The sequence below is a fragment of the Plectropomus leopardus genome, chromosome 5 (genome assembly GCF_008729295.1).
Source record: "Plectropomus leopardus isolate mb chromosome 5, YSFRI_Pleo_2.0, whole genome shotgun sequence".
Classification (NCBI taxonomy): Eukaryota; Metazoa; Chordata; class Actinopteri; order Perciformes; family Serranidae; genus Plectropomus; species Plectropomus leopardus.
In genome coordinates, this window is record NC_056467.1 from 16,431,235 (window position 1) to 16,454,174 (window position 22,940).

The window sequence follows — 22,940 nt, forward strand, 5'->3', positions numbered from 1 at the left end:
ATGTAATAGGTCAATCGGGAGAAGTTCCAGTAGCAACTACTTGAGAAGGGGGCATATTAGCACCCACCGTGATGGAGTCGGACATACTTCTGTCAATAAATCGATTCTCCCCTGGTGCTTGTATACTGGGACAAGGGCAGTAGTCCAATTAAATGGCCTAATCGAGCTGTAACCGTAGCTCTACTTAACTGTTCATGTAAACTTACTGAAATAAAGGCGACTTCAGTAGAGTAAAGTAACTCACTAGTTGCTTGTATTCCCCATAGAGCTACATGTGATTCGCCAAATCCGTGCAAAGTGATTTGATTTCCTGCCCTCTTCCTGGTCTTCCTGAATCACATCCTCTGAATTAGACTGTTAATGGTTAGTGTGACATTTTGTTGATGGGCTTTGTGGATGCACCCCTGCTCGTACACACTCTCCTGACACACATACGGCACGTCAAAGCTTCCTCAGCTTGCCTCACCTGCAGCTCCCCTCGCCTGCTTATACACTTCCTCAGACATGCAAGCACACTCCGGCCCTCCCCTCTTGTGTCTTCCAGACTTGCGGCAGGCAGGCTGTCAGAGGAGAGGATAACCTCCTGCTAACCTTGAGCTGTAATAAGACCTACTCCTGTTGTCATGGGGATTCAGGTGGGCAGAGGGAGATGGGGGTTTCATTGCTCAACACTGACCGTGAGGGCACAGGGGGCACAGGCTGGGCTGACAGATTGTACCCCCTCCCGCCCCCCTTCATATTGGCACCTCAAAGCCTCGCCTGCCTGACAGCTTGTCTGCCTTTTCCTGGCATTAGTGACAGGGTTCTCTGTGTGCAAACACAGGAGGACTGGAATCAAGGAAATATTGTATTAGTATTAGAGTAAAATAGCATTTTATCAGACATTCATGAATTCAGTGCCTTTGTGTCTTTGTCTCCAGCTCATTTTCCAGTCTCTTTAAAGTCAGTTTTTTTTGTTTGGCAGGTCTGGCATGAAGTAGAATGTGTGTGTATGACTGGAAAAGTAAAAAGAAAAACAAATTTAAATCTGGCCTTGAATGAAATAACCAGTGTTCACCATTTTTCTCATCGCAACTTCAAGGTTAAGATTCTCTTTTCATGAAGGGGTATTCCAGCAATTAGTCATTTAGAATTCACAAGAGAGAAACTGAAAAAAGAACCATCAAAGTTGAAAATGCAAAAGCCAAGATATCCTGATTTTTAGTCCTTGTTATAGGTCAAACTCCAAAGCCTCAGAGCCAAAGTTGTAATAAACAGGCATGTTTTCTAAAGATTTATTTTTCCTTCTGAGTGTTTTCTTACTTGTGGACAACCACTCTGAGTTTAAATGCTAGGGAAATAAGTTGTTAGGAACATCCTCAGTGACAATGATGCAAATATTGCTGCTGCACTTACTGAATGATTTTTTTAAGGTGTTGACATAACAGATATTCTGTACCGTGATTTGGCTGTGATCAATATGTTAAATGATAACTCTCCCCAAAGCAAATAAACAATGACAACGATATAAGATAATATTGAATAACAATCCAGCCCTGAATCAAAATGTTTGTTTACTCCTAACTTTAACTCCTAACACTTAAACTAAGTGAAACATTTGGATGAAATAAGGTCAAATTACAAAAATTCCCTTTTGCACACTCATGACAGTGTAATGAGATAGAGAAGTAAAGCCTGTTGAGAATGGCTTAAATCCCATTTTTCAATTCTTGGTAAACTGAACTTCTGCTGAGGCTGCAGTCATAAACATGTGTGTTTGTGTGTATTTGTGTTTGTGTGTGGGTGTGTGTGTGTGTGTGTGTGTGTGAATGTATACATGGTAGCTGTGTGAGTTGTAATTGTGTAGGTTGTCCTTATAGCAGCCAAGGACACAAAAAGAGGACGAGCGACAATAGCCTCCTTTCTCCTCACTTTCACATCTGCCTGTCTCGTCTATTGTCTGTCCTATCTTGATATCTGTCTTCACATATTTGAAATAGTGGGAGAGAAATACACCTCTGTCACCATCCACACCATCTTAATATCGCTTTCTGAAAGGTGCAATGTCTGTGCAGACAAACAAAAGTAAATATTCAAACGTATACATGAAAAGGAGATGAACTGGAGTGAAACAGTATCCAGAAGCTTTTCCATCTCACAGGGATTGTCCTGCTTGTTCATGATCTGTCTCTGTCTGTCCTTCTCTCTGTGTGTGAAGGTGATGGTGGGATGTACACTTACTCTCATTTTGCCCATATCTACACCATGGGGAGTCATCCCTTCCCATTATTTGCCCACAGCAACAAGAGCTCATTATAGAAGCCAGACAGATGTGTTCTCAATTTGTGTCAAATGGGCGGAGAGGAGAGTGTGTGTGCGTGTGTGTGCGTGTGTGTGTGCGTGTGTGTGTGCGTGTGTGTGTGTGTGTGTGCGTGCATGTGTGCATGTGTGCTTGTGTGTTTGTAGCAGAGGACTGTCTGTGTGTATTGTTATAGGAACTGTTAGACTACATTTATGCATAGCAAGCATTTTTATTATACAGCTAGAACCATGATAACAAGGGTCTCAGTGTGTAAAATTTACATCTTTGTCTGAAACGTGTCCTGAACATGCTAATTTTCTGTCTTTGTTTTACAGTGTTGAATACAACTCCATTACTCATGTCGTTTCTCGTGGCACTTTAACAACTATCTTGTCTGCTAATCAGAAGAACTAATTACAGGTCCTCTTTGTCTGTTTCAGAAATCGAGCAATAGCCGATTATCTACGTTCCAATGGATATGAAGAAGCATATTCCACTTTCAAGAAGGAGGCGGAATTAGATAATGTGAGTAGATTAAGGGTGGACACACACACACATCTGCAAAGCCAATCAGACAAATTTATACAAACAATATGCCTTGATTTCCACTTTAATTTTCATTTTAGTCAACATGTTCACGAGTGTGACCAGGAACACCTGCACCCAATTATGGTGTTCTCCCTGATTAGGGGGTCTCTGCTACAAGCTGCTGCTAATTCATCTTGAGAAAAGCTTTTATCACTTGTAAATATTGCATTTACAGTATCACCGTGATGTACCTAGTGAATGTGTTAATTCTAGTTATATTCTTAAATACTTTTATTTATTTAATGATTATATAGGGTCAAACATAAAATAATGCCTCACACTGCAGCACTCACACCTACAGCCTAAGATAATTTGCAATGCCCATCTCTAGATAATTATATGTTTTAGCATTGGGACTGTAGTTAATTGTGGTGTAGTACTGGGCATTGCAGTCAGTAGCTATCTGTAATCTGTGATGTGCAGCTTACTGGCAGACCTCGGTCAATTTCCACCAGGTCCTCTTTTTACTTGTTGTGTCGGCTTTAGCTTTTAGTATGATATTAATGGGGAACCGCATCAATTTTCAAATGTATGCATGTAATTTCTATGGTCTAAGTTTGTCTAAAATATTAGTTAGCATAAAATCTCCCAAATCCAAAAACTTGAGTGTTAAAACTCAAATTTATGATATCAGGATATTAAGTCTGGAGTTGCTCAATAGACAATGAATGGATGAAAGATGTTCTGACTATATGGGTACATTTTCTGGTTCTGAATTGAGAACACTACAATAATATAATGCTCATATGGGTATAAAAACATACAAACAATGTACTGTTTAGCCATATTAACTTCAGGGTTGCCTTCTCTGTATATTAAGCATTGTTGTCTCATTGTCTTAAAAGAGGAGGAGAACCTATATGGAAAAACAGCCCATAAAGATGGATATCTGCACTTATACCTCATTGTTATTGTATTGTTTCATACATAATGTACTGTAGTACAGAGCCAAAATGTGCAACTCTCGAAAATCAAAACAAAAGCGTAGAAACATTAAGTATTATAGCAAATTGTTTCCTAAAATTTGATGCCTGTGCTTCCTAAATTCAAGCAACACCAGTGCTTATTGGCAAAATGTTAACTTATACTCCTGTTTGTAATGTTATCGTGATTCACCTCAACCCCTTTTCATCTAAGACACCCCCCCCATCATCACCATGTGAATACGTGACACTCCACCCCCTTTTTCTCTGTCTTCATTCGTTCTTTCAGACATTTTCTCTGTGGCAGCCCCGTGGAAGCAGGCTGAATAATAGATGAATGGCACGGAGGGATAGGTGCACCCTGTTGGGTATTAGTGCTCAGCCACGCACGCACTCACTCACTCTCACACGCACTCACTCACTCTCACACGCACTCACTCACTCTCACACACACACACACACACACACACACACACACACACACACACACACACACACACACACACACACGCACACCTTGGCAGCACCATGCTAAAAAACCAAATGACTTTTAGCACTGTTACCTCTGAGACTACATTGTAAGACATTTGTAAAAAGGCCTTTCTTTAATGTCCATTAAATGTAGTTACATTTTGCAACGACAGAATGTAATGCTCTTTGTGGCTACCTCAGTAGCAGTGAAAGGTTAATGCTGTATGAGTCACTGTGCACCAGAGGGTTTTGTTAGTGTGAATTAAAAAAAGAGGTCATGCTTTAGTTTCGATTTGCCTCCTAAAACAAAATGTACATACCTGCATGCATATACAAACACACATGCTTGGTCAGTTTCAACAGACTGGCAGGCTGTATTGAAGTCTGGCACTTCTCATGTGTGTGTCTGTCTCTCTGTGTGTCTCTTGGTGTAATGGGCAGAGCTTCCAGGCAGATGGCAGATTAGATGATGACTGTCTTGTCCAAACTGGGTTCCCTGCTCTACCTCCATGTTTTCTTTATCCTCCATTTTTCTGCAGTGCCTCGGTTCATGTCTTTGTCCTCATGTACATATACCCTCCTGTCATTGAGGATTGTTTCATATAGGCAACTGTGGTGTCTGCAATTCTCCACACCTCTAGGTCTGCTTTTGTTTCCAGCCAAGGCTCAAGGAGCTAGCTGTGAAATTGAAGCCCAACGCTAATTTTCTCCCTCACTGACACTCATGGCTGTCTGTCAATGTGGGGTTTTAATGCTTTGATAGTTAGTAACAGCCTCAAGGCATTGTTGTAAAAAAACAGTGGCACCAAAACTGTTGTATCGGGTGTAAGCTTCACTGTGTTTTGTTGTTGTTTGCTTGTGTTGTATTTTATTGAAGGGAAAGAATGAAGTCCATTTATAACTCATATCTTAAAATGTGGTAAGTCATGAGAACAGTTTGAACATTAGTAAGGCCGGCAGGATTCATGAATATTAGCTAATTTAAGTTTGTGGTTTTATTCAGAGCTGAAACAATAAGCAGATGAACCGAAAATTAGTTGTTTATATCATCAGTGCCAAAAGAATCCATAGTTCCAGCTTTCAAAATGAAAATTTACTGCATTTATCTGTCCTTTATGATAGAAAATTGAATATAATTGGATATTTGATTGTTGGTTGAACAAAGCAAGTAAACTGAATACAACACCTTTGCAAGGGTTGTAGCAGTTTACTGGAAACTGCATACCATGTTATGGAAATTGATGGTTAGCATGCAATGTACATCTATGGTATTGAAATACCAAAACATTTTCTGAGACAAGAATCATACCTTGGGCTCTGGGAAAAGAGCTTTTTTCACTGTTTTCTGACATTTTGTCAACCAAATGATTGATGTGATTAATCGAGAAAATAATCAGCAGGTTAAAGTGGAAACACCCCTTCAAGCAGTATTATTGGTGCTGTCACTGTCGCAAAAACATCCGGATTGCTTTCCGTTTTCCGCAAAGCTTAGCTATTACCAGAGTTTCCACAGTTATGTTGGTTGTTCCACCATCTACCGATTCTGCTACTGGGGATGGTAAGAGTAAATAACTTAGACTGATAGCTAATGATAGCTATCAGCGAATACCAAAGCACTGTCCTCTTCCTGTTTCTGTTGCACAAGGGTTGACGCATGTCCTTTGTGCCATATATTGAGCCTTCATTTCCCAAGAAGATTGTACTTGGTGGCAGACAGAATTGCACAATGATCAACAGGGATGTAACGATTCACTCAACTCACGTTTTGATATGATTCATGATACTAGGTTCACGATAAGATTTTCTCACGATTTTTAAAAAATACAAAATGATATTATTATGACTAAAAAATATTCTATGAATTATTTCAATCTAACATTACACAAAATAAGTTGCCCTTTCACTTGGGACAGAGGTGGCTGGTGTGGAAAGATATGCTTTTTCTAGAGAGGAAAGCAGAGAGGACAAGTTTCAATAACTAAGTTTGGGTGATAAGTTGGGCACTCTGTTTGGCTCTTGCACTTGTTTGGGCGAGCAGAGTTGCGCTTGTAAGTGTGGTTTGGCTGTGTACTTGTTGTTAAAGAGTAATGTGCATAGGCGGGGCTGACCGGAGCGCCTCACTATGATGCCAGCTCTCATGCTGCATCATGTTAGTTGTACTATTTGTGTAGTTCAGAACTCTCTTGCAATATTTGCAGACTGTTTTTTTCTTTTATCTTCTTGGCTTTATTTCTTTCTGATTTGAGGAAGCTCAAATGCTGCCACACTCCCGATTTGAAACTGGAGGGTGCATCTGCCCTTTCAATGTCGCCTGTCGTGGAGCCTCCGCTTGGTCTTATTTACGTTGGTGAGCTGGCTGTCTCCAGTCTCGGACATGACGTAGGATGTTGAACATGACCTGGAACTTTGAGCAAGCAAAGTCAAAAGCAGATTATACCCTTTGCTTTTCTAATAGAGTATCGCGGTTCATTTCTGATATCACCAATTTGATATCACGTTTTGTATTGATTTAGCAATTTTTAACCGCCTCGCGATGCATCGTTACATCTCTAGTTATCGTGAGGCTTACCGGTAACCGATCTGAACACAAATGGTGTTGTTTTACAGAGACATTACCATGTGCAAACAACATATACTTCATAATGAGAAGTTATTATTTTCATTACCAATAACAGTGGAAATAAAAATGTTTTTATGATTCATAAAAATGTCTTTACTTACACTGTGAAAATATTTGTTAGTTGCAGCCCCAGATTTTTTTTAATGTGTGTCCAGCGCCAGAGAAAAAATGCCACCACATTGTTTTGTTTCTTGGCAGTAACAAACAGTCTGTATGTGCCATGAAGTCCATTATGTAAAAGCTAGTGGCCAGCTCGTGGTATTAGCCTGCAGGTGGAATCAGGCTTCTGTCTGCCAGGACTGCCACAAGTTAACTTCCACTGCTGCCTCCAGTACCGGGTGTGTGGCTGTAAGCTGCCTAAGCCTTTCTTGTCTGCAGGAGATTAGCTTGTGTGAGAAGGATTAGGACTAGGATGTGTGTTTATGTGTGCGCAGTATGTGTGTTTATGTGTGTGTTGTACAGTAGGTTGGTGGTGTCTGGCAGTCACTGTTGGCCTGTGAGGGGTGTGTAAATAATTCCCTGTTCTTTCTTACTATAGTCAAAGACCTCAGCATGCCACCCCAGCTGGCCCCCCTCCCACAGGCCTCACCGATTATGCTGAGCCCACGACTTTGATTGGCTTTCTTTGCATGTTTGCCTGATATCCTTTTTTTCCTGCCCCCCACTTTTCTCCACAGAATGAAGAATTGGATAAGAAGTACGCCGGCCTTTTGGAAAAGAAATGGACCTCAGTCATCAGATTACAAAAGAAGGTTTGTGGGGCTTTCTTCTCCTCAAAGAATGCTTGTGAGGATTGTAGTCTTGTGAATGGTTCATGACATGACTGCTGAATCCACAGTTAACACTGAAAAGGAAGTCTACCAAGGAATAGAAAGCATTAATCCATTTGTTAATATGTAATTATTAGTTAAAAACACAAATTTACTGCTCTTAAAACCTATGTTTAATGTATTCCCTCCATGGTGTAACCGTCTCTACATTATGTGCATATTTCTATGCACTTAACTCTCTGCTTCTACACTGTTAACTTGTACCTTTACACTCATGGCAGGTGATGGAGCTTGAATCCAAACTGAATGAAGCAAAGGAGGAGATCACCCTGGGTGGGCCCGTAAGTCAGAAGCGAGACCCCAAAGAGTGGATTCCACGTCCACCAGAGAGGTACGCGCTGAGTGGCCACCGCAGTCCAGTCACCCGCGTCATCTTCCACCCAGTCTTCAGTGTCATGGTGTCGGCTTCTGAGGACGCAACAATAAAGGTCAGTGCTGCTGAATGGTGGTCTGACAACAGATTTGTTGCAGAGGTTGCCTTCAAATGGGCCGTGGAACTAATATCCTTTATTCTTTTTTTCTATTTGAAATGGCATTTCAACTGTTTTTCAAGATTTTCATACTATGTCCTGAAGAGAGCAGAGAATAACTGTTGTGATTTCACTGATTAGTTTACTGTCTTCGCACAGAAGGTGTGCAGATAAACAAAACCGCTACTGAAGTCTCTATTAAAACCTGCAGGGTTGTGCTCCTGCTTTGCAAATGATAAGATAACCCCAATTTGTTGTGTGTATCTATTAATGTTTGTTTCCAGTTTAAAATTTTCATTTACTTTATATACTGAATGTAGGTATACCTCTCAGTGCACGTCAAGGTTTCTAAAGCCACTGTATGTAATAGAGATATTTATAACGAACAGCAGTCACTAGAGTACAGATCTGCACCAGGCTATTTAGATACACATCCTTTCCCCCAAAAAAGAGATTATATGGCTGCCTACTTAGTAGTAGTTATGGAAGAAACACAAAAACCTAGGAAAAATGACCAAATCAACAAAAGCTGCAAGTCTACAGAATTGTAATTTACCTTCTGGCTCCCCTACCGCCATAATAGTGGAAAAGATAACAAAAGTGGTCATTTGGTCATTTTGTATTGTTCCTAACTTTCATAAATCAAAACATATCGGTATTGAAGTAATCTGCTGCTGCTCCAGTTCAAAATGAGATAAAACTGTTCTATGCATGTCAGTTTTTGAGCCACGACAATGCCAAAATGTGGCCCGCAACACACGGTAAGGCTTTTAAGGCAGGTGAGGCAGAAAACTTGCTGCTCCGACTGGCCTGTTGAGAGAAGTGAGGAGTTGGCAGTCACTGATGGTATAGAACAGTTAATAATACAGTTTTTTTTTTGTGAATCACTGCAACCATAAGAATACATTGAGCATACATGCATACTTATGTACACAACTGGCACACAAAACTGGCTGATTGGTCCAATAGTTGAGAGATTTGCTGTGGACAGATATACATCTGCACGCACACACACGACCAAACTCATGATCACCCCCCACACTCAGGCCTAGCAAATATGATAACCTTTACAAGTCTTTTGATGACCTTGAACATTTAAAATATTTAGGGATGAAAGCAGCGGCCTTGCTTATCTGACATCCTGGGTTTTTAGGATATTTTACACTGGACATGTAATTGCTCAAATAAAGCATCACAAAAAACATATTGGATTTGACAAGGTTTTAAATCTTGTCAAATATAATAATTAACCACTTTTGTCATCTTTGCCACTGTTTATAATTTAGCATGTCAGTGTCAGCTGATATGCTTTCAGACTTTAGTATTGATGAGATAACCGTGTTGATATCAAACTGAGGTTACAGATGACATCTTGTGTCACAGGGCTGAGCTTAGAATAGGGATGTAACATTTACCGGTTATCACGATAATCACGGTAAAATTCCCTGACTGTTAGTTACATCACTCAAATTTTAATTATCATGTTAATAGCGCGTCAATACCGTGTTTTGAAATCATGGTAAATACTGTCAGCAGGGGTGAGTAAATCATTTACCCACCACACCAGCTGCCGGTCTGCTGGTAGCTAACATAGCGTGCATACTTAAGAGGGTTATGAGATATTAAGATGGAGGACCCGCATTTCTGTCAGGTAATGTAAACAAAACTCACAAAGGTTTATCTGTTGTCTGATTTGGAGCTTCGTCTGTTTGTTTTTGAATGTAGGCCAGCTAAAAGTGAAGACATGCTGGGTGTAGTGCAAGGTGATTCTAAACACATCTTCAGTCAGCCTGCAGCGTCCTTCTTGTTTGCTTCTTCACGTCCTCCCTACATCACAGTAATAGGATTCAGGTTTGAAATCGACAGAGTGGTCTTATTTAATTTAGTGGCGGCTTGGTGGCAGCTCTAGCACACATGCTTTTGCTCACACTGTTTAATGCTGCTCCTGTCTTCTCCTTCCATGTATTATGCTGTGCTTTTAAGCATTACCCCCACTGCTCTTACTCTCCTTCCTCGACACGCCCTGATTACACAAGTGTCTCTCTCGCTCTCTCTGTTGTCTATGTATCCCCAGATTCCATATTTAAACTCCGTAGTCTGTCTCCGGGCTATTTTTGCAATCGCAGCTCTTTCTTGCCTCACTGCACAATGCCAATATTCTGTTGAGCTGTTTGGTCTGTATATTTTATTCATGACACAATGAGAGACACATGTACATCTCCTCAGCTACACCCACACGGCAGGGATTCCTCTCTCCGTTTAGGGCATTTTCTTCCTTTTCCAACCCCCCCCCCCCCCCCCCCACAGCAACCCCACATCCCAGCATCCTGCCTCATTTATCCTCCAGTTAAAGCACCAGCTGCCTCACCATGACTACCTGCCATTAGACGAGTCAGGCTTGGGCCCAATCTAACATTTCAGTCTTGTTTTCTTGCACCTCTTTTCCTGGCTGCCTCCTCTCTCTGTGGCCTGCCCTGACTTCCCCTGTGTCCTACTTTTTTTGTCCTGAACAGCTCTGTTAAATTTTTTAACTGGGGAGTAGACCTCGTGCTCTTTACACTGACTGAGAGGCGCATCGGCTTTCCTCCTCATGCCAGTGACGCTGTCTAGCCTTTTAAGACTGAACTCCCATTTTGTTTCATTTCATTCATTCGGCCTGACATTGTGCTCATGTTAACCTTTTTTTTGTTGGGAGGTTTTTGTTATGTTTTGTCCAAACCAGTCAGTAGCGAGTGACATATTTATCCAGCCAACGGAATTCTCAGGAGCAATTATATGATTAAACAAGTTGATCAACATAAAATTAATATCTTAAACTATTTTCAGGTTCTTACATGTCATATCTTATCATGGAGTTTTTAACTGTAGTTGGACAAAATAATTATTTGAACACACCACCTTGGGCATTAAGAAGTTGTATGTTTTTTTTGCCTGTGTTTTGCCTTAAAGCGGTAGTTGGACATTTCGGGAGGTCTGTGAACTCAGCGCAGGCAGAACTCTTCATGAGCACTGCCCAGCAGCAGTTTGGGGAGTTTGAGTCGCAGGGTTGATAATTGATCTATCAATCTGGTCAGAGTTGATCTGATCACATTGATGGATGAGAGGAGCAGCTGCTACTGAGGCAGTGAAAACAACTCTTAGACACAATGCAGTTAACGATTTAGTTTTACTTTGACCGCGCCTAGCGTTTCGCTGCTCCGTCATTCAAACAGTACATATATCCCACCAGTGCTTTGAATGAACGCTCCAGCTCCAAAAATATAAAATCAATTTGTGGCGGCAGATATTTTGATCGTGGTGGGCTGCGACAAATAAATGAATTTGTGGGAAACCCTGAAATTAAATGAGAAGATTAATATCACCGTCATATTTGTACAGTAAATATGTAGCTGGAGCCAGCAGACAGTTAGCTTAACTTAGCATAAAGACTAGAAACAAGGGGAAACAGCTAGCATCATTCATGTAGTCACCATTGGTGACCCAGCATTGAGTTACAGGTAGTTATTGGATTATGTGCTTTAGATGCTGCTGCTAAATACCTTTTTTTGTGTTTAAACCTGGTGTACCTCCAAACACATTGAGTGCACTGATCTCCCCCAGGATAAACCCCCTCTGCACTCTGCACCTCGCGGCCATCTGCACTGTCTGTAGCTTCCTTTGGGGGGGAGGCAGAAGGACAAGGGAGGAGGGTGGGGGGTCTCCTGTCACCGTCTGCCCTAAAATCCCCCAACCCAAGAGAGGAACCAAGAAGGGTTTATCCCCTCCGTGACAAACCGTCTGTCTGCTTTAAAACCAGAGACATAACAGCTTTCTCAAGCTAGAAAATAAGGCTTACTACTGTTCACTCCATATTCTGTCTGCACTCCAACTGGCACTGCCATACTTAGCACAATGCACTGTCTCTCTGTTTTTATCAGGCCGAACTGTAACCCTAATCAGCATCCTGGCACATGCATCCCTGCCATTAGCAATAATAATAATAACAATAATAATAATAAAGTATACTTATATAGCATTTATCAAAACCAACATTACAAAGTGCTGTACATTTAAAAATCATAAAACACACACAGGTAAAAAGTTTAAAAACAGTGCAATGCAAGACTTAAATACAATTTCAGGTATCATATATTAATAAAACAATCTATTAAAAAGAGATGACAGGAGTGCCTTTCGATAAAAATACGTTTTTAAAAGTGATTTAAAAGAAGATAGTGATGTAGCAAGACGGAGATCCTTGGGCAGAGGAACCCGAACTGCAAACGCAAGTAAAATCTTAAAATCAGTCCTAAAGTATGGGTGTACTGAGGAGATTGAAGGCATTCATGAGATTTTCTGTGTCTGGAAAAGTGCTGTTTTTGGCAGAAAAACAGGTTGTGAATTTTGATGCAGTGTTCCCATTAAAAGCATGTGAGTGTATAATATGAGCATTTTCTATTGTGTGACTATAAAAAATGCTATCAAAATGATCCGATATGTACAGGTCAACAAAATCTATGTGGCCAATACTCAGACCCGCATGAGAAAACCAGGTCCAGAGTTACGTGCAGGCCCAGAAACATGTTGCTGCAACCCAAATGAGTTCAAAATGTTTAGGAATTCTGTGGCAAATGGATCAGAAAAGTCATCAATGTGAATGTAAAAGTCTCCAGCTAAAATAATTCTATGGCAACAAAGTACAATATTTGATAAGAAATCAGAAAATTCTGTTAGAAAGTCTGCTATAGGAGGATACACATATGATGGGGTGTCACACAAACTACAGACATCTGACAGTTTAATGGGGTTGCACAGATTCTGAAATTCAATATACAGAGAGTGTGTGGTGTCTGCAAACATAGGCCTGTTTGAGCTCTTAAAATAAATGGTAGTTTTTTTTAACATTCTTCCATCAGCATATTTAATTGTTAGGACTGTAATATGACTTCTCTGGACAGCCTGGTTCTCTCTTCTCATCTTGTTTTGGCTGCTCAGCTGAGAAAAGAGGTGACATTGGGCCACAAATTATGTGACATTTGTAGGCTTTCTGGGGTTTGGAAAGGGATTCAGTGTGAAATGAACAGCACACGTATTTCTCAGTGATACACAGATAAGTATTAGTTATTCCCGTGTTCTCTTATATGAAGGTTTCTCCAAAACTGATGTCCAAATACGGTTTCATCTCCAGGTGTGGGACTACGAGACAGGAGACTTTGAACGCACACTGAAGGGCCACACAGATTCAGTGCAGGACATCTCCTTTGACCAGACCGGCAAACTGCTTGCATCTTGCTCTGCAGACATGACTATCAAGCTGTGGGATTTCCAAGGGTTTGAATGCATCAGGACCATGCACGGTAAGAAGATTTAACAGTTTATTTTGTTTCCAAAAATGCTTTCTATGACAAGTAAGAAAAAGAAGTGAAAAATGAGCACTGGCACAGATTTACAGATGTGCATCACAGCTTTTCCTATTTGTGTTACCTAAGTGAACATGCTCTGTCGTGGTTTCTGCACCATTGCATCATAAATGCAGCTTGTGACTGTAGAAAGGGCTCAGGTGGTGCAGATGCTGTTTGTTATCACATTTGATGCTGCTGATGAGCCTCAATCTGCTCTGATTCACAGCACTGAGATTCACAACCAGCTCTGACAACTGGGCTGTTTTAGTCATCTGGTCTCTTTTAGTACTCCTCACCACAGTGTACTACCCCAGCTTTTCTTATAATGTATCATTTAAATAGTAAAAACAGGTCCAAATTCTTTCTTTTTTCTGATGTGAAAATTTACAACGCTGATGGCCATGTCTTTACTATCTTCTCCTTACATACATGCACCCCCCACATTCACACCCTAATTGCCAAGTAAATGATGGCAGCCATCTACATGCGCCCTCAGGCCCTGCTGATTTTAAGGATATTATTTTCCTTGTTGGAATTGTGAGAAGGCCCCCCACCAACCAGCTGGCAGCAGCCCAAACAATATGAAGCGTTTTGTTCTACTCATCATAAGTCTGCTAGAAGTGCCCATTAATGTCTGACTGTGAAGCAGACATGAATGAATTTCAGTGAAATGAATAAGCCTACTTAGCAAACAGACGAGTAGCTCTTTGGCATTCCTACATTTATGCTGCTGGAGTTGTAAATCCTGCATCTTGTTCATGTGAGCAACAGATTTCACTGGTTGCCAATTTTTTTTGTTGTAAATGGGGGTGTGAGCTCCTGGCACACGTCCGTAAACAGACGAGCTGCGTTCACACTTTGCAAGAAAAAAAATCATGAGTGCAGAGATCGCTGTCCGAAATGCTCTATTAAACTGAGCCTGCTGTCTAGTTCTGTTCCATTTCCACTCCAACTTTATTTAATCCACATCGCCATTCACATTTAATGCATTTACTGAAACTTTCTTTATTTTTTCATCGATTATGGCTTATTATTTACGTCTTTTAAAAAATGAGGGCAACTGGTGAAGTAGATTAGTGCCAATTTGGACAGCAGTTCAGTAATCATCCTCTTCAGCACCAAACAGCACTTTTCCGTGTTGCTGCTACCCATTATCATAGCCTGATGGCATGTGTATGTGCACAGATGCACGTATATACAGTTTTGAGTACACTTACTGTTGTCTTCATCTGTTTAGCAGCTTAAATATGGCCTAGCGTCTAGGTAATTAGGCATCTCTTATTCTCTGTGGAACAAAGTAAGCCCAAGCAAATGGCTGCCTCGCTTGTCATTTAATTGGCTAATTACAACCAAACCCATCTTTTGGGGTTTTTTTTGTGTGTGTTGTTAGTCGCTGAATATGTGTAAAAAAAAAAAAAAAAAAGAAAAAAGAAAAAAAATCAAAATTTTGAGTATGATTCTTGTTTAGAGTAAAGAAGGAAAGATGGTTATATTACATTATGCATTAGCTTCAGATGTGAGGTTGTGTTGTCTAGAAACTTTCTGGCTCTTATGAGATCTTGTTTTTGTCTTTTCTGTTTACCAGGACATGACCACAATGTTTCGTCTGTAGCCATCATGCCCAATGGAGATCACATCGTTTCCGCCTCGAGGGACAAAACCATAAAAATGTGGGAGGTGGCAACTGGGTAAGCACCCCTCACAAACATCCTTAAAACCACTGGGTGCTTTTTTTAAGCATGATGTTTTGTTTTATTGATCACTTCCACTCTGACAACATGATAACCTCGTCACTGTTTTCTGTGCATTAGCTACTGTGTGAAGACCTTCACAGGCCACAGGGAGTGGGTCCGTATGGTGCGACCCAACCAAGACGGCACACTGATTGCCAGCTGCTCCAATGACCAAACTGTGCGTGTGTGGGTCGTGGCCTCCAAAGAGTGCAAGGCTGAGCTGCGGGAACACGAACACGTCGTGGAGTGCATCTCTTGGGCACCAGAGAGCGCCTACCCCACCATCCAAGAGGCCACAGGCTCTGAGGTAAACGACCACCTCCTGTTAAACATCTGAAAACCCTGAGGGCCTGAGACAGATCTCTTGAGCTCTGCACAGCTTTTTACAATACTGGTGTCGAGTGTGGTTAATCATGAAAGTATAGTAGACAGATTATTCTAAGTTAGCTAACTGGCTGTTTATTCGTGTAAAATTGGTGGAAACTTATTTTCCAGACTCTGGCCCACATGAGACAGTCAGTTATTATACAACCAGCACAGAGATGGATCTTATGTAAAAACCAAATCTTATAGGTAATCTCGTGGCGATGTGATGTCTTCACAAGGTGATAAACCCTGTTTCACTGTATCACATGAGTGTGTTCTTCTCTACATGCGTAGCTATGTCAGTGAGTCTCATACGTCATTGCTCAGACTGACAGCCACGTGAACAGACCAGCTTGAAATGAAAAGCGTGTGCTCGCATACACTTGATGAATATCACTGTGGCCTGGAGTCAGCCCACACTCACTCCTCACGCCTTGTGATCTCAAGTGTGTCCAATCTTAGCCTTGTCAGATTAAAACAATATTTGCCCTTACAGCAGTTGTCCCTGGCTAACCTGTGTGCAGTGAAAAACACTGTTCCACTTCTACGGAAGCTGATTTTTGATGCAGCATTGTTTGTTAATTGAAGTGAAACGTGCAAAACACCCCCAGGTATTTTAGTTGGCGTGTTTTGCTGCTCTGTATTTTCTGGTCCAGAAAAGAGAGCACAATAACAAATAAAAATGTATTAATGTAAAAGATAAATGACAGGTACTGAAAAATGAGTAAATGAAATATACATTCATTAGGTCAATTAACATTATTATAAATACATTTGAATCATCTTTTTACACCAAAACATTTTAGTCAGTAGACTCCTATGTAATGAATCCTAGTTTACTTCTCCAGCAAGTAGGACTTTACTACAACTTAGCGACAAAAAATGATTTCTAGTCTCTGCTGAGTCAGGCAGCTGACTTCTCCTTTAACTTTACTTACTTACTTGGTAAAAGTAAGTATATTCAGGAAAAGGCACTTTAAGTATTAAAAGAAAAAAATATGTGAAAAAACAAGCATCTTTAAAGAAAAAAAAACAATACAAACAAAAATAAACAAAAGTTGTAATAATAAAAAAAGTAATAATCCGAGTCAATAGTAATAATAAAAAAAAATTATTTACCCCCCCACCGTAACGGGTCATAAACTGTTAATGTGGTAGTTTAATTTCAAACAAAACATAATATTTTATAAACCCCTCTTGTGATTTTATGGACAAAATCTCAAAATTCAAAATTACAAAATCTTGTTGTAACTAAGATACCTGTTGGAATGGACAGATTTAGCCACTACGTCCACGAACTTCACATGTAGGCTAACATTTTCTAAAAAGTGTAACCACGTCACCAGCACAGCTGATGTGATGGAAACATATCCAGTAAAAGTTAACTCCACATCATTGCGTAGTCCAAAAGCCAAAATATATTGGTAAATTATACATGTAGTAATTTACAAATTTCACAAGATGTTTTCATCGTAATTAATACTCTGCTTCAATCAGTAGTTTTTGGCGTTTAGCCTTTCAAAAACAACATTTTCACTGTGGTCATGAAACAATTTATTCTCCTGTTGGCTGCACACAAGGAGGCACCGGTATTAATAAAGCGTTCTAACAGCACCGTGAACAGTGCTCATGAAAGAAAGTTGACACTAAATGATCCATTTTACATCAGCATTGTAGCCAACAGGTTTTTGTTTCAGCTCTGGAAGTTACGATATTGTTACGGGAAAAGTGCAGTGATATTCGAGGAATGTTGAATCCAACTCGTATCTTTTTTTGTCAAGTGAAACAGTAATTGATGAGATTGTTCAAAATCATTTGCAGTACTTGGTCTCTGATTCTGCTTTGTCTTCGCTTTGCACAGTTATTGCTATTTAATTTTTCCCTCTTTTGTTCCTAACCAGACCAAGAAGAGTGGTAAGCCAGGCCCATTCCTGCTGTCTGGCTCCAGAGACAAAACCATCAAGATGTGGGATGTTAGCATTGGCATGTGCCTTATGACACTGGTGAGGACTATCTCAGGCTTTTTTGATATTTGTATGAATATTAATATTTGGATAAAATATCCAGAGTGAAAAACATATGGCTTCATGAGTGAGATGAATGTGTTTGCAACTGTGTTTGTCTCACAGGTCGGCCACGACAACTGGGTGCGTGGTATCCTCTTCCACCCCGGAGGCAAGTTTATTGTGACCTGTGCAGATGATAAGACCTTAAGGATCTGGGACTACAAGAACAAGCGCTGCATGAAAACCCTGTGTGCCCACGAACACTTCGTTACCTCTCTGGGTAAGCAGCCCCTCACCCCTCCATCCTTGTTGTTGTTTGACCAGTCTGTTTCCCGAGGTGCAGCAGGAGCCTCTTTATTCCATGCTCATTGGACGGCGGAGCTGGTTTCACAAATATCTGCTTTAGCCAAAGGCTGAATAATTGTAAAGAAGCCCAGTACCTTCACCGGCAGTGTGTAGATCGTCCTGAGGGTTGCTGGCAGCTGGGGTTTAAGAGGTAGACAAGCGCTCCAGGATTTTCCCGCCTCCCCCTCCTCGTATCTGCAGCTTTTCAGCAGATCAAGGCTCGGTAACTCTCTTGAGGAGCTCTTCAGCCAACTTTTCCTTGGCAAGCCGTTTGAAACCGAGTCCTCTTAAATCCTACTTCAACCAAAGAGGATATCGCTGTGAGCTATTGATGTGATAAATTCTGGAGCGGTGTGAAAAAGACAAAGCACCTTTGTTTGAACTCATTGGGGGAAAAAAGTATTATTTTCCCCATTTTCTAAAAAAAAAGGCATTGTCCTGTTTGTGTGCACAACACAATACGCAGGGCTTTTCCCCCATAGTGTTTGCATTCTGTTTATTAAATGGCCTCATAATCTGCTGTTTCACGTCATTATTCACAAACCAATCAGTTTTGAGCAATCTATTAGTGCAACTAATGTCTTGAACCAGGAATGATGCAATAACCTTTTCAGACCTGTGGTTCACCAGACAGCCCCAATATGTCGACTTGCTCCCGTGTAACTGCTGCTATTTTTCTTGCTCTGGCCCTGGATGACAATTTCCCCTCTTGTCAATTGTTCTTAAACCGGCGGAAATAACTGTCAATTACTACTACTTTAATCACTGCAAAAATTCTGAGATGTGGGCAGTGATTCGAGGTCAGAAACCAGAATACTTTTCAGCCGATAAATGCTGCAAGTCACACGTGTCTGTACAAGTATAGTATGGGCTTCCCATATATTTATATATTTTGTGACTCATTTGAACAGCAGCAGAGGATAACAACTTCATTTTGTTCCAAATCCTCAGACCTGTCACAAGGAACAGCACATGTATACGTCTGCTGTCTGCTGTTGACAAAATGACACTGAAGTGTGACTGTCAATTAAACTGTGTTCACTAAAGAGGCGTCTGTGTTGTCAACAGACTGAGACTGTTGGTACCTCACTCAGTCCTGTCGATGTGTTGTCCTGCTGGTATTCATAACACTGATTTTAAATGTGAATTGAGACCTGTTGCATTATTCAGTCCCTTCAGGGTCTTACACTCACAACAAGTAACGCAAATTCAGCTGATCCCCTCAAATTCTGCACAACCTTGACATTTTGTTCATTTTCGTCAGTCTTCAACTTTACAGCAATAAATTGGTAGTAAAATAGGTAATCTATCATTTCACAATTTATTATTGATTCATTAAGTTTCCCCTTGTCCCGCTCTCTTTATCTTTCTTTTTCTCTTCATCAGACGACTACTGGTGGGGAAGTGTGAGCTCCGTGCCCCTGAGCACAGTCACACATACACACACAGTGACAGTTAGCAAAACATGGCTAATGTTAACCATCAAGAGATTTAATGACTGTCAAGCTGTTTTTGGTGTTGTTGTGACATAAACAGCATGGCGTTAGAAGATTACTGCATCAGTGGGACGAGTAGGGATGAAATCACTTCAGCATCTGATTGTCAGCGATTAATTATTGCTGCCCCCAAACCCAACAACCCTACCATCCCAAATAGATCCTAATTCTGAGGGAAACTCTGAATGCTCTTAATAAAAAAGCTTTAGAACCGAGACAGCTTCACAAATATTTTTGCTGTTCTGTTTTTACTTGCAAAAAATAACGCCTACAAAGTAGAATCTCTCCCCTCTCATGCTGTCACTGTCCTATTCAATAAAGGCAACCCCCCCCCAAAAAAAAAACCCAAAAGAAGCCTTCACACTGGAGAGGGGTATTGAGGATGTTTTGTATGCAGTGCACATCACATGCCCTGGAGGTTACGCCCGGGCCACACTGCATGCGTGAGCAGTGAGTTCACATTGGCAGCGTTTGTTGCTGCGATGCTGCTGAGCAGCCTGCTGTTATAACTACTGTATTTCCACAATTAAAAGTACATACTCTGCTCATTTATGAAGCTATGCAGCTGCTGCATTGTTAACAACATGTGATAGGCTCTTAATTTGGAACAGGAAAGGTTGAGTAAAACAAATAAATTTGTATTTCTTCATCTCTGTGACAGATGAAGACATTGAAACTGTAGTAAAAGGTGGTAAAGAGTCAATATAATGATTTAAAGAACATTTTCACTGTCAATTTTTACTGAAAACTGCACGCGCCATGCACAAATAGATACTGCCCAACGCTACTTAAACCATTGCACGATGCATCACAGTCTTTTAGAAAGGCTGATGTTAAATCAGGCATTTCAGGCCGCGACATTCCCAAAAACATACTGTGAAATCTTGGAGGGACTGATGACTGGGATTGAAATGTGTTTTCCTTTCCTTTGTTCTGATGATCTTTGGTTTCTCCTGCAGATTTCCACAAGGCTGCCCCCTACGTGGTCACAGGGAGTGTAGATCAAACAGTAAAAGTGTGGGAGTGCCGCTGATTTGGACCTTGGAGGATTGGACCACCACCCCCAATTACCCAGGCGCTCCTCTGGATCCCACCTCTCCTCCTGCCATCCCACCTCCCCTTTCATCCCCACTCCTCCTCTCCCCTCACCTAACCCAAACCTCACCCGCACATCATCTCCTCCGGCTGCACTTACCACCATGGTTATTTACCCATCGCGCTCTCTGGTCCAATAACTATTGTCCTTCTATGTAAATTATTCCTGGATGTAGATCGAGCTATTAAATGTTACACAAAAAAGTATTCTTGCATGGTAATCCAAAATTGTATACTGTAAATTTACATAACGTCTAGAAGTACCATAGGTTTACCACGGGGCTGGCCGTCTGTCACGCAGCCTTACCGACCAACCGAAGGCAGATGTTTTTGACTGGGTGTAAAATGTAGGGCACTAAAAACCGATAATTTAAGAAATGACAGTGTCTTTATGTGTAAGATTTATTTTTGTCTATTTTTTTATTTAGGATTTTTTTTTCTGTTATTTCTCTCCTTCACTGTCGTAGTCTGTTGGTGCCTAGCTTGGTGAAACTTTCGAGAGATAAGGCCGGAAAAGCATATATGATGCGATGAGATACGATTGTCTGTGGGGCTTTGTTATTGAAATAATCTGTAGCTTTATAACATCACTTCTCAAATGTGCATACCATTTCTCTTCATGTGGAACTAGGTAATATTTTAATGGCTGTATATACGAATGTTTCAAACTGTTGTCTTGGACCTTTGGGGGCTTAAAAACCGCTTTGTACTCTTGTCATGGTGGCACATGAACCACTGCTAGACTTAAGATAAATTATCCCGTTTAATGAATCTGCTGCGAAGAATAAAAATGTATTAAAGTGGCTTCATGAATAACTGAGTTTTTCACAAGAAGCCAAAGGTAGAGAGCGAGTTTGTTTGGCTGTCAGTGAGCGCCCTGGGCCACAGTATCACCTGAGCAGAGTTCAGGGATTACACCTGATTAATCTCTAGCACTTGATAAACCGCGGGTGTGTGTCCAGAAAGAAGATGACTCTCTGTGACCTTGTTATTGAACTGAAGCCTCAGTCCACAGTCAGTCTTGGCGGGGTTTGGTGTACTTAAGGAACTGTGGAAAAGTCATAAGATGCTCAGTTGCCCCACGGCGCCTCTGAAGACTACAGCCTTGTGTAAAGTAAACCTGCTAAAGAGGAAACATAAAAGCATGACGAGGAGTCAAAGTGAGCCCCCAGGGTTTGATATCTGGGATGTGCAAAGATCTCTAATTTCTGAGGGGTGACATATATGTTCTGCATAATAAAAATGGTTTTGAGTAAAAATAAAAAATCAGTTTTCTGTGAAAATATGAAATGTAAATTTAGCTTATTAAGACATTTGGCAATTTTTGTATTAGCGCACTAAAGGATGAACTGGATGGGAATTTAGTGAGGACATGCTAGCAGCAGACATGCTAAAGGATGTGTGGACGCTGTTTTGTCTGTAGAGGGGTCTTACGCTGAGGTTTTATTGTGGCAGCTCCTGGATCAGATATGGAGGAGGATGCTAAAAGCCTGAGCAGCGAGGATCTCTACAGACAGCAGACCACCTCACACGTATGCAAACGTCTTCTGAGTGGCTTCCCTCAAACGTTCAGCTTTTGTGTGGAGCTGTAACCGAAAGACTGGAAAGATAGTTGTAAACCAGTCCACGCTGTAGAAAACAACCATTCCACTCCTCTTTGAGGAAAAAATAAAAATGAAACATCTTGCTAACTGTAGCTGACAAGGTGCTTCATTAATCTTGCACATCCCTGTTTTCACTAAATCTTTGGTCCTTTAACGACGATCAAAGACGACATTAAAATTTAAGGATGTTGATAAATGCATAAACCTATAATTTCTGATTAGCCGTTTTCATTCCAATGCAGTTCTTGGCTAATAAAGAATTCCACTGCTTAACTGATCTTCGCTTCTTTGCCACGTTTTCCTCTTCCTGTGTGTACTGGATGTGGTGATCTGCTGCTCAAGCTCCTGATAGTGGCTACTGTGAGCCTAATGTGACCTGTTGATGTAGCACCGTTGCATGTGAACCTGCACCGGGGCAGAGCTGTCAGAACAATATTCTAAAAGCTGAAATACTGGATCCCGTCAGAGAACAATTGGTTTGAATAATGAGGTGAAAAACTGTCACTGTGGAATGAAAAGTACCCGTGTTCTTAAAGTACTTTGACATTCTGAGAATATCAGCATCACTCTGTTATACAGTATGCCCTGTAAATATGAAGCCAGTTAACCTAGCTTTGCATAAATACCGGAAAAAAAGGTATACAGCTAGTCTTGGCTCTTTGCAACGCAAACAGAATCCACCTACCAGCACCATTTGAACTCATAATTCTTGTTTTGTTTAATCAGTACAA

At 40.9% G+C, this 22,940-nt stretch overlaps 1 protein-coding gene across 2 annotated transcripts in view; it reads left to right on the forward strand.

The window, feature by feature from the left end:
* LOC121943770 (lissencephaly-1 homolog) overlaps positions 1-22,486 on the forward strand; it is a 41,988-nt gene extending 19,502 nt beyond the window's left edge. For both annotated transcript variants that reach the window (XM_042487377.1, XM_042487378.1), the window contains exons 3-11: positions 2,722-2,806; positions 7,561-7,635; positions 7,935-8,141; positions 13,351-13,519; positions 15,150-15,252; positions 15,376-15,604; positions 17,565-17,666; positions 17,793-17,949; positions 20,470-22,486. In XM_042487377.1, coding sequence (XP_042343311.1) covers positions 2,722-2,806; positions 7,561-7,635; positions 7,935-8,141; positions 13,351-13,519; positions 15,150-15,252; positions 15,376-15,604; positions 17,565-17,666; positions 17,793-17,949; positions 20,470-20,543 — 1,201 coding nt within the window. In that variant the 3' untranslated portion in view covers positions 20,544-22,486. The remainder of the gene's footprint in view (positions 1-2,721; positions 2,807-7,560; positions 7,636-7,934; positions 8,142-13,350; positions 13,520-15,149; positions 15,253-15,375; positions 15,605-17,564; positions 17,667-17,792; positions 17,950-20,469) is intronic.
* The last annotated feature ends 454 nt before the right edge of the window (positions 22,487-22,940 follow it).